Below are 11462 nucleotides of genomic sequence, written 5' to 3'. Positions count from 1 at the left end.
CAAGGGATGGGGACAGGGATGGGGATGTGTTGTGGGGACATGGGATGGGGGACAGGGATGGGGACAAGGGATGGGGACAGGGATGGGGAGGTGTTGTGGGGACATGGGATGGGGACAGGGACACAGGATGGGGACAGGAGACAGGGATGTGGTATGAGGACATGGGATGGGGACAGGGGATGAGGACATGGTGTGGAGACAGGGATGGGGATGGGGACAAGGATGGGGATGTGGTGTAGGGACAAGGGACAGGGGCTGGGGACAAGGGATGGGGCAGGGACATGGGATGGGGACAGGGATGGGGATGTGTTGTGGGGACATGGGATGGGGACAGGGATGGGGATGTGTTGTGAGGACATAGGACGGAGACGAGTACATGGGATGGGGACAGGGACAGAGATGGGGACAAGGGATGGGGACAAGGGATGGGGACAGGGATGGGGATGTGTTGTGGGGACATAGGACGGAGACAGGTGCATGGGATGGGGACAGGGACAGTGATGGGGACAAGGGATGGGGACAGGGACATGGGGTGGGGACAAGGGAGGACGGCACCGGGATGACGCAGGGATGTGGATGGCATGAGGATGGGGGACAGCACGGGGACCAGCTGGGGACAGGGGATGGGGACAGGGGCTGGGGACAAGGGGCTGGGGACAGGGATGTGGGCTGGGGACAGGGGACGGGGGTGGGGACAGGGGGTGACACAGGACAGGGACCCCTGTGACACGCTGCTCCCTGCCCAGGCGTCATCTGCGCCTTCACCTTCCCTGTGCTCTACCGGCACAACCAGGTACGGACACGGGGGGGGGGACATGGGGGGGGGGCTGGGGAGAGTCGAGGGGTGCCCCCACCCCCCATGTCCTCAGTGTGTCCCCCCACCCCCCCGTGTCCCCAGGAGCAGATCGACCAGTACGTGAGTCGGGTGAGGAACCACTTGGGTCACCTCCGAGCCAGGTGAGGGGACCCCCCCCAACCCCCCCCCCAAGCACCCCAACCTCACCCTGGGGGTGCTCCCTGGGATGGGATGGGGGGTGCTTTGGGATGCCCAGACCCCTCCCCAAAAAAACCCCCTCCCCTCTGCCCCCAGGTTCCAGGCCAAGCTCCCAAGTGCCAAAGTGAAGCCACAGTGACCCCCCACACACCCCCTTATCCCCCCCCACCCCAGAAGTGACAACTTGGGGGGGGGGAAGGGTGAGGAGGGGGGGGGGGGGGATGGCTGGGGCGTCTCCCCACATCACCCCCCCCCCCAAACCCCCCTACCGTGGGTGGGGGTGTGTGGGATGTTTACTCGGGGGGGGGGGGGGCGAGGGGGGGTTGTGTGTTGTCATGTCTTTGCCCCCCCCCCAAACCTCCCCCCCCCCCAAAAGTGGGGTGAGGGGTGTCACACTTTAATAAAAACTCTTGTGACAGCCCGGCTCGATTTTTGGGGGGGGGGGAGGGACGACACGAGTGGGGAGGGGGGGGGGGGAGGGGGCTTGGGGTGTGTCATGTGTGTTCCCCCCCCCCCCCCTTATTTAACCCCCCGGCATTGGGGGGGCGGGGGTTAAATACCAGGGACGGGGGGGACACACACGCCTGGGGTCCCCCCCAGCCGCTGTCACGCGTGTCGTGCCCGTATCCCCCTCCCCGCACCCCCCCGCCCCCTTTCCCGCGTCCTCCCCAGCCCCGCGGAACGCGCGGGAAAGCTCGGCGCTGGCCACGCCCCCTCCCAGCTATGGCCACGCCCCCTTCGCCGCTCTGACCACGCCCCCTCCCTCCCCCGGGCGCGCTGGCCCCGCCCCCTTTCCCCGCCGTTGCCAAGGGTACGGCGGTTGCCGCGCGACGTAAACAAAGGACGCCGGACGTGGTGACGTCAGGGGCATGGAACGCCGTCGCCGGGGAGACACGCGCCGTGTTTACTGCGGCGGCACGTGGGGACGGGGATACCGGAGGGGGGGAGGGGGACACGGGGACACCCCCCCCCCGGGGACACCCCGGCCGGGACCCCGGGACCGCCAGGCTGGGACCGGTACCGGGACACTGGGACCCCCGGGGAGACCCCGGCCAGGACATCGGGACAGGGACACCGGGACCTCAGGGAGACCCCGGGACTGGGACCCCGGGATAACCCCGCCGGAACCCCGGGACCTCGGGGAGAGCCAGGCTGGGACACCGGTACCGGGACACTGGGACCCCCGGGGAGACCCCGGCCAGGACATCGGGACCTCAGGGAGACCCCCGGGACCGGGACCCCGGGGATAACCCGGCCGGGACCCCGGGACCTCGGAGATAACCCTGCTGGGACACCGGGAGACCAGGGAGAGCCAGGCTGGGACCCCGGGACTGGGACACCGGGGGATAACCCGGCTGGGACGCTGGGACCCCGGGGACACCCCAGCCGGGACCCCGGGGATAACTCAGCTGGGACACCGGGACACCGGAGAGACCCCGGCCAGGACCCCGGGGATAACCCAGCTGGGACACCGGGGAGACCCCAGCCGGGACCCCGGGGATAACCCGGCCGGGACACCGGGACACTGGGGAGACCCCATCAGAGGCACCGGTACCCCGGGGATAACCCGGCCGGGGCACTGGGACCGGGACCCCGGGGAGAGGGAGGCCGGGACCCCGGGGATAACCCGGCCGGGATCCCGGGAGACCAGGGAGAACCAGGCTGGGACCCCGGGGACCCCAAGAAGAACCCGGCCAGGACACCGGGACCGGGATCCCGGGGAGAGCCAGACCAGGACACCCGGACCGGGACAGCGGGAAAAGCCCGGCTGGGACCCCGGGACCAGGACCCCGGGACCGGGACACCGGAGAGAGCCCGGCTGGGGGACCGGGACACCGGGGACACCCCGTGCGGGACACCGGGATGCTGGGGACACCGGGAACGTCCCCGGCGGGGACCCGGCAGCAACGGCAGCACCGGGAGTACCCGAGACCCCTCCCCACTCACCCGGGGCAGGTGACACCGGGACGGAGGATACCGGGGGGGGGTGGGGGGGACACACGGGACACGACGACGAGGAGACCCCCCCGGTCCCGCCCCGAGGTGGGGGCGGGGCATGAATGAGTGACGGAGGGGCGAGAGAATGAATGAGTGAATGAATGAATGAATGAATGGACGGCTGGATGAACGAATGAATGAATGAATGGGCGTGGGAACGGCCCCCCCCCCCCGCCCCCCGCGCCGCTCCCCGGGCACCGTTGGTCTCACCGTGACTCAGCGCCGGTTCCCGCCGGTGACATCAACCCCCCCACACACACCCCCCGTGTCACCCCCCGGGTCTGGAAAGGCACCGGGATCGCTACCGCCGTTACCGGGACCCTCCCCGTCCGTACCGGAGACTCCCCAGAGCCCGGTCCCGGTGGCATCCCGGAGGTATGGGGGGGGGGGGAGGGGGGGGTGGTTCCCATTATCCCGGGACCGAGACCCTCCCAACCCCCCCCCGGAGCTCTTGCAGTCCGGTACCGGAAAGTTCCCAGACCCCCCCACCCCTCAACCCCCCGGAAGCCCCGGGCCCCACTGCCCCATCCCGGTAACGGGACCCATCGCTCCGGTACCGGGGCCGGTGTGTGTGTCCGTGCCCCCCCCCCCCACCTCACGCTCCCCCCCCCCCCCAGCTACCGGGAGGGGTCACCGCGTGTTGGGGAAGGGGCTTGGGGGTTGGGGGGGGGGTTCTCACCGGAGGCGTTACCGGAGCCCCGGGAACCGATTCCCGGGAGGGAAAGCGGGATGTCACGGGGTGGGGGGAGGGGTGGGGGGGTGGGGGGGTTACCGGGGGGTGCGGGGCCGTCGCCCCGGACGGTTCAGGCCGTTTCTAGAACCGCGGAGCCCCGTTTCTATTAATACGCGTTTCGGCGGCGGCGGCGGCGGCGAAGGGATTCCCTGTGACGTCATTGCTAGGATACCAAACAAACACTCCGAGACAAGCCCATATATGGCTAATTGCGTCACAGGAACTCCGGAGGGGCGGAGCGAGGGATCCCCCCCGTTCCCCGGCCCGTCACGGAGCCTCTTAACGGCGGCGACGGCTCCCGGAGCGTCAGAACGGCGCTGGGAACGGAGGAGACGGGAACGGAGGCTTCGGGGGGGTCCCGGGGGTCCCGGAGAAGCGGCGGCGGCCGGCGTGACGTCAGGGCGGGAGGCGGGGCCCCCCCGTATAAAGCGGCGGCGCGGCGGCGAGCGGTTCATTCATAAAAAGCGGAGACCGGGGGGGAAGCGGCGGCGGGAGCGTCACCGGGACTTTGCACCGGAGCTGGGGGGGTGTGGGGGTTCCGTACCGGCAGCCTGGGGACGGATGTACCGGAGCTTATAGAGACCCACCGGCACCTTGGGATTGTTTGCACCGGAGGACCGAGAGCCTGAGAACGGATGTACCGGGACTTATAGCGGCGAGGAGGAGGAGGAGGAGGAAGAAGAGGACAGAGGAGGGGGGATTTGCACCGGAGAACCGGGAGCTTGAGGAACGGATGCACCGGGAGTCTGCACCGGAGAACCGCAGCCTGGGAACGGATACAACGGGGTTTGTAGAGGCGCAGCGGGGCTTTGTACCGGAGAACCGGAGCCTGGGACGGACGCACCGGGGCTCGTAGAGGCGCCCCGGAGCCTGGGACGGACGCACCGGGGCTCGTAGAGGCGCACCGGAGCCTGGGACGGATATACCGGGGCTTGTAAAGACACACCGGAGCCTGGGACGGACATACCGGGGCTCGTAGAGTTGAACCGGAGCCTGGGACGGACACAGCGGGGCTCGTAGAGACGCACCGGAGCCTGGACCCCCTTCACCGGGACCTTTTACCGGCGCACCGGAGCTGGTAGAAACGCACCGGCTCTTTATACCGGCGAACCGGAGCCTGGGCCGGACACACCGGAGCTCGTGCGTGTGGCAGCGGGGGGACCCCGGACCTCCATCACCCCCCCACACACACCCCCCGAGCCCGAGCCCCGCCGAGCAGCGCCCCGGGCGCCCGGTGAAGCGGGATGCCGGTAGCCTGAGCCCCGCAGCCTTGGCGTGGCGGGGCGGCCCCCGCGGCCCCGGGGCCATGTACCAGGGTTTCCCCGGTGATTACGACTCGGGTTCCCGCTGCAGCTCGTCGCCCTCGGCCGAGTCCCAGTACCTGTCCTCGGTGGATTCCTTCGGCAGCCCCGCGACCACGGCGGCGGCGGCGGCGGCAGCGGCCACCGGGCAGGTGAGGGACCGGGGATGGGGATGGGGATGGGGGGATGAGGATGAGGATGAGGATGAGGATGGGGGAGGAGGAGGAGGAGGAGGGAGCGGGGCCGAGGGGGCGGGGTCGTGCGTAAACGCGTGACGCGCTGGAACCCTCCGTGATGACGCCGCACGTTACGGGGGGAGGGGGGAGGGAGGAGGATGGAGCGGGGGGGGGAGGGGGGGGGGGTTATTTTGGAACGAAGCGGCCGCCCCCTGTTGCGAAGGGGGGAGGGGCCGCGGTGATTGGCAGCTCAGCTCAGCGCACACACCCCCCCCGGGAGGTTCTTCCCCCCCCCCGGGGAGGTTCTTTTACCCCCCCCAATCCTTCTTGAGAGGGGGGGGGTGGGGGGGATTAAGGCTTCGTGGCGTCATTCTGACCCCCCCGCGCGGCGGGAGCTGGCGAGGAATATTCAGGGACCCCCCCCCCACATTAAAACTGGGGGGGCTCGGGGCATGTTTCCCCCCCCACACCTTAAAACTGGGGGGGCTCGGGGTCTCTGGGGGGGGCTTAGTGTGCCCCCCCCTTCTGTTCCATGTGGATTTGGGGGGTTAATAAAGGGGTGTCTGGGGGGGGCGTAGTGTGCCCCCCCTCAGTTCCATGTGGCATTTGCGGGGGGTCACAGAAGGGGTGTCTGGGGGGGCTTAGTGTGCCCCCCCTTCAGTTCCATGTGGATTGGGGGGGGGTCACTGAAGGGGTGTCTGGGAGGGGGTTAGTGTGCCCCCCCCTTCAGTTCCATGTGTCATTTGGGGGGGTCACTGAAGGGGTGTCTGGGGGGGGCTTAGTGTGCCCCCCCCTTCAGTTCCATGTGTCATTTGGGGGGGTCTCTAAAGGGCTGTCAGTGGGTGTCTTAGTGTGCCCCCCCTTCAGTTCCATGTGGCATTTGGGGGGGTCACTGAAGGGGTGTCTGGGGGGGGGGCTTAGTGTGCCCCCCCTTCAGCTCCATGTGGAATTTGGGGGGGTCTCTAAAGGGCTGTCAGTGGGTGTCTTAGTGTGCCCCCCCTTCAGTTCCATGTGGCATTTGGGGGGGTCACAGAAGGGGTGTCTGGGGGGGGGGCTTAGTGTGCCCCCCCTTCAGTTCCATGTGGATTTGGGGGGGTCACTGAAGGGGTGACTGGGGGGGCTTAGTGTGCCCCCCCTTCAGTTCCATGTGGATTTGGGGGTTCACTGAAGGGCTGTCAGTGGGTGTCTTAGTGTGCCCCCCCCCCCTTGAGTTCCATGTGGGATTGGGGCATCACTGAAGGGGTGTTTGAGGGGGGGGTTAGTGTGCCCCCCCTTCAGTTCCATGTGGGGTTGGGGGGGTCCCTAAAAGACTGTCAGTGGGGGGCTTAGTGTGCCCCCCCCCAATTCCATGTAGGATTGGGGGGGTTCCTGGGGGTGGGTCTTAGTGTGCCCCCCCCACTTCAGTTCCATGTAGATTTGGGGGAGTCACTGAAGGGGTGTCTGGGGGGAGTTTTAGTGTGCCCCCTCTTCAGCTCCATGTGGGATTGGGGGGGTCACTGAAGGGGTGTCTGGGGGACCTTAGTGTGCCCCCCCTTCAGCTCCATGTGGGATTGGGGGGGGTCTCTAAAGGGCTGTCAGTGGGTGTCTTAGTGTGCCCCCCCTTCAGTTCCATGTGGATTTGGGGGGGTCAATAAAAGGGGTGTCTGGTGGGGGGTCTTAGTATGCCCCCCCTTCAGTTCTATGTGTCATTTGGGGGGGTCACTGAAGGGGTGTCTGGGGGGGGGGCTTAGTGTGCCCCCCCTTCAGTTCCATGTGGATTTGGGGGGGTCACTGAAGGGGTGACTGGGGGGGCTTAGTGTGCCCCCCCTTCAGTTCCATGTGGCATTTGGGGGGGTCCCTAAAGGACTGTCAGTGGGGGGCTTAGTGTGGCCCCCCCCAATTCCATGTAGGATTGGGGGGGTTACTGGGGGGGGTCATAGTGTGCCCACCCCCCCCCCCTTCAGCTCCATGTGGGATTGGGGGGGTCACTGAAGGGCTGTCAGTGGGTGTCTTAGTGTGCCCCCCCTTCAGTTCCATGTGGCATTTGGGGGGTCACTGAAGGGCTGTCTGGGGGGGCTTAGTGTGCCCCCCCTTCAGTTCCATGTGGCATTTGGGGGGGTCACTAAAGGGGTGTTTGAGGGGGTCTTAGTGTGCCCCCCCTTCAGCTCCATGTGGGATGGGGGGGTCACTGAAGGGGTGTTTGAGGGGGTCTTAGTGTGCCCCCCCTTCAGCTCCATGTGGGATTGGGGGGGGGTCACCAAAGGAGTCTCAGTGGGGGTGGGGTGTGTATGTTTGAGGATGCTGCTGGGGGGGGGGGCAATACCAGCCCCCCCATGGGTGCTGCCACCCCAGCCTGACCACCCCCCTCTCCCCAGGAGTGCGGTGGCCTGGGTGACATGCCCGGCTCCTTCGTGCCCACGGTGACGGCCATCACCACCAGCCAGGACCTCCAGTGGCTGGTCCAACCCACCCTCATCTCCTCGGTGGCCCAGTCGCAGCCCCCCGGAGCACCCATGGCTCACCCCCCACCCCACACCACCCCTCTGGATCCCTACGACCTCCCAGGACCCAGTTACTCCACGCCTGGCATGGGGGCCTTCACCACGGGGCCGCCGCCGCCACCAACGCGACCCACCCGCGCCCGGCCCCGGCGCAGCCGCGAGGAGACGGTGAGTGATGCCCTGGGGAGGGGTGGAGAGGTGGTGGTGGTGGGGGAAGGTCTTGGAGGGTGGTGGGATCTGGGGTGGGATGCTGGGGGTGCCCAGGGGCTGATGGGTCCCGTCTCTCCCGTAGTTGACGCCGGAGGAGGAGGAGAAGCGCCGGGTGCGGCGGGAGAGGAACAAGTTGGCGGCCGCCAAGTGCCGTAACCGGCGCCGGGAGCTGACGGATCGGCTGCAGGCGGTGAGTGGCTGGGGACACGGGTGGGGGGAGGGAGTGGCTGGGGACACGGGTGGGGGGGGTGGGAAGGGGTCAGGGTGGCTGTCTGTCCATCCCCCATCCTGGCTGATGGGGGCGTCGTGGGGTTGGGTGGGGTTGATGTCGATGGGGATGGTCCCCACGTTGGTTTTGGGATGGGGGACGGTGGGGTCCCCAGGCTGGTTTGGGGATGGTCCCCAGGCTGGTTTGAGGATGGTGGGGTCCCCAGGCTGGTTTGGGGATGGGGATGGTCCCCAGGTTGGTTTGAGGACGGTGGGGTCCCCAGGCTGGTTTGGGGATGGTCCCCAGGCTGGTTTGGGGATGGTCCCCAGGTTGGTTTGAGGATGGTGGGGTCCCCAGGCTGGTTTGGGGACGGTCCCCAGGTTGGTTTGAGGATGGTGGGGTCCCCAGGCTGGTTTGGGGATGGTCCCCAGGCTGGTTTGAGGATGGTGGGGTCCCCAGGCTGGTTTGGGGATGGTCCCCAGGCTGGTTTGGGGATGGTCCCCAGGTTGGTTTGAGGATGGTGGGGTCCCCAGGCTGGTTTGGGGATGGTCCCCAGGCTGGTTTGGGGATGGTCCCCAGGTTGGTTTGGGGATGGTGGGGTCCCCAGGCTGGTTTGGGGACGGTCCCCAGGTTGGTTTGAGGATGGTGGGGTCCCCAGGCTGGTTTGGGGACGGTCCCCAGGTTGGTTTGAGGATGGTGGGGTCCCCAGGCTGGTTTGGGGACGGTCCCCAGGTTGGTTTGAGGACGGTGGAGTCCCCAGGCTGGTTTGGGGACGGTCCCCAGGTTGGTTTGGGGATGGTGGGGTCCCCAGGGGACGTAGGGCATTGGAATGGGTTGACTTGGGTTCTGTTGGAAGGGGACAAGTCAACGTCCCCAGGACCAAGGGACAGCAGAAGGGGATGAGGGTGACCTCAGAGCTGGGGACACTGGTGTCCCCAGGACCAAGGGATGCTTGAGCAGGAGGATGATGGTGATGACCTTGGAGCTGGGGATGTCAGGGGTGGGCAGGCTGATGCCTGTAGACCCTGATTCCAGGGAGCTGGGGGCATTAGATGGGCACATTGGTGTCCCCAGGACCAAGGGACAGCAGGAGGGGATGAGGGTGACCTCAGAGCTGGGGACATTGGTGTCCCCAGGACCAAGGGACAAGCCCCTTTGGGGTTGGAGACATTAGAGGATGGTGGTTGAGGGACATTGGAGGAGGATGGTGCTGTCCTCAGGAGCAGGGGACATGGCAATAGGGCACAAGGATGCTGGAGGAGGAAGAGGATGGTGCTGTCCCCAGGAGCAGGGGACATCAGAGAGGCACAGATGGGTGCCTGGGGGAACAATGTGGGCCCAGGATCCTGGGACACAGGAGGAGGAGGACCTGGGGGTGCTGGTAGAGGATGATGACACCCCCAGGGGCTGGGGACACCCATGTGGGGGTCAAGAGATGCTGGAGGGGGATGATGACACCTCCCAGGAGCTGGGGACATGGGAGGGGGACAGATGGAGCCGTAGGGATGCTGGAGGGGGGTGATGACACCCCCAGGAGCTGGGGACACCAATGTGGGGGTCAGGAGGTGTTGGAGAGGGGTGATGAGACCCCTTGGAGCTGGGGACATCAACACAGGGATCAGGAGATGCTGGAGGGGGGTGATTGGTGTCCCCATCTCCCAGGGATGTCATGTGGGGGTCAGGGGATGTTGGAGGGGGGTGATGACACCCCCAGGAGCTGGGGACATGGGAGGGGGACAGATGGAGCCGTAGGGATGCTGGAGGGGGACGATGACACCCCCAGGAGCTGGGGACATGGGGGGGGGGACAGATGGAGCCGTAGGGATGCTGGAGGGGGACGATGACATCCTCAGGAGCTGGGGACATGGGAGGGGGACAGATGGAGCCGTAGGGATGCTGGAGGGGGACGATGACACCCCCAGGAGCTGGGGACATGGGAGGGGACAGATGGAGCCGTAGGGATGCTGGAGGGGGACGATGACACCCCCAGGAGCTGGGGACATGGGAGGGGGACAGATGGAGCCGTAGGGATGCTGGAGGGGGACGATGACACCCCCAGGAGCTGGGGACATGGGAGGGGGACAGATGGAGCCGTAGGGATGCTGGGTGGGGGTCACAATACCACCCTTGGAAGTGGGGTGACCACCACCCACCCAGGAGGGCGCAAAGACCCCAACCCTGGGGCGATGTCCGCAGGGTGGGTTGGGTGTGTGTGTGTGGGGGGGGGGACACAACACCCAATCACCCTCACCTCACTCCCCTCCCCTCTCTTTACCCCCCCCAACCTCTCTCCCACCGTGGTGGCCCCAGGAGACGGACCAGCTGGAGGAGGAGAAAGCGGAGCTGGAGTCGGAGATCGCGGAGCTGCAGAAGGAGAAGGAGCGCCTGGAGTTTGTCCTGGTGGCCCACGCCCCGGCTTGCAAGCTCCCCTTCGAGGACCTGGCCTCCTTGGGTGCCGTCCCCGCCGAGGTGAGCACCCTGGGCAAGGAAGAGTCGGCGGGGACCCTCACCTTCCTCCCCCCGGGTCCGTACCAGCCCAGTGCTCAGGTCCCCTTCCCCAGCTGCTGCTTCGCGGGGGCCGGGGTCCCCTCAGGGTCCCCTAACCCCAGCCTATACGTCTTCGTTTGTGTTCACCCACCCAGAGGGAGCCACCTGCGGAGCCTCGCATCAGCGGAGCAGCAGCAGCGACCAGTCCTCGGACTCCTTGAATTCTCCCTCACTCCTCGCGTTGTGAACCCCCCACCCCGACCCCCCCCACCCCAAAAAACACCCCCCTCGCCCACCCCATTGGCACCCTTCAACCTCCCCCACAAAACCCCCACAGTGGGCTTGGGCTCCTTTTTGGGTCCCACTTTGGGCTCCTTTTTGGGTCCCACTTTGGGCTCCTTTTTGGGTCCCACCTTGGGCTCCTTTTTGGGTCCCACCTTGGGCTCCTTTTTGGGTCCCACCCTGGGCTCCTTTTTGGGTCCCACCTTGGGCTCCTTTTTGGGTCCCACCTTGGGCTCCTTTTTGGGTCCCACCTTGGGCTCCTTTTTGGGTCCCACCTTGGGCTCCTTTTTGGGTCCCACCTTGGGCTCCTTTTTGGGTCCCACCTTGGGCTCCTTTTTGGGTCCCACCCTGGGCTCCTTTTTGGGTCCCACCTTGGGCTCCTTTTTGGGTCCCACCTTGGGCTCCTTTTGGGACCCACCTTGGGCTCCTTTTTGGACCCACCTTGGGCTCCTTTTTGGGTCCCACTTTGGGCTCCTTTTTGGACCCACCTTGGGCTCCTTTTTGGACCCCACCTTGGGCTCCTTTTTGGACCCCACCTTGGGCTCCTTTTTGGACCCACCTTGGGCTCCTTTTTGGGTCCCACCTTGGGCTCC

At 66.6% G+C, this 11462-nt stretch overlaps 1 protein-coding gene and 1 long non-coding RNA gene across 2 annotated transcripts; both read left to right on the top strand.

Annotated features, from left to right (window-relative positions):
* Window positions 1-745: 745 nt before the first annotated feature.
* Window positions 746-1403, top strand: LOC311204154. Its single transcript, XR_014618006.1, has 3 exons — window positions 746-793; window positions 870-957; window positions 1091-1403. It is a non-coding gene; the product is annotated as an uncharacterized lncRNA (long non-coding RNA).
* Window positions 1404-4939: 3536 nt separating this feature from the next.
* Window positions 4940-10903, top strand: FOSB (FosB proto-oncogene, AP-1 transcription factor subunit). The gene is made up of 5 exons (XM_084280615.1): window positions 4940-5178; window positions 7557-7850; window positions 7975-8082; window positions 10411-10569; window positions 10743-10903. The coding sequence occupies exons 1-5, from the start codon at window positions 5032-5034 to the stop codon at window positions 10806-10808; spliced, it is 774 nt and encodes a 257-aa protein (XP_084136741.1). The 5' UTR covers window positions 4940-5031; the 3' UTR covers window positions 10809-10903.
* Window positions 10904-11462: the final 559 nt, after the last annotated feature.

Source organism: Gallinula chloropus (assembly GCF_964237585.1).
Source record: "Gallinula chloropus genome assembly, contig: HAP1_SCAFFOLD_800, whole genome shotgun sequence".
In the NCBI taxonomy this organism is placed as follows: Eukaryota; Metazoa; Chordata; class Aves; order Gruiformes; family Rallidae; genus Gallinula; species Gallinula chloropus.
The sequence above is the reverse complement of the archived record's forward strand: the minus strand, read 5'-3'. Positions and strand labels throughout refer to the sequence as shown.

Coding starts and splice junctions, on each gene's coding strand:
- FOSB (XM_084280615.1), top strand. CDS start 5,032: ATGTACCAGGGTTTCCCCGGTGATTACGACTCGGGTTCCCGCTGCAGC. Junction 7,851..7,974: donor GGCGCAGCCGCGAGGAGACG/GTGAGTGATGCC, acceptor TCTCTCCCGTAG/TTGACGCCGGAGGAGGAGGA. Junction 10,570..10,742: donor TGGGTGCCGTCCCCGCCGAG/GTGAGCACCCTG, acceptor TCACCCACCCAG/AGGGAGCCACCTGCGGAGCC.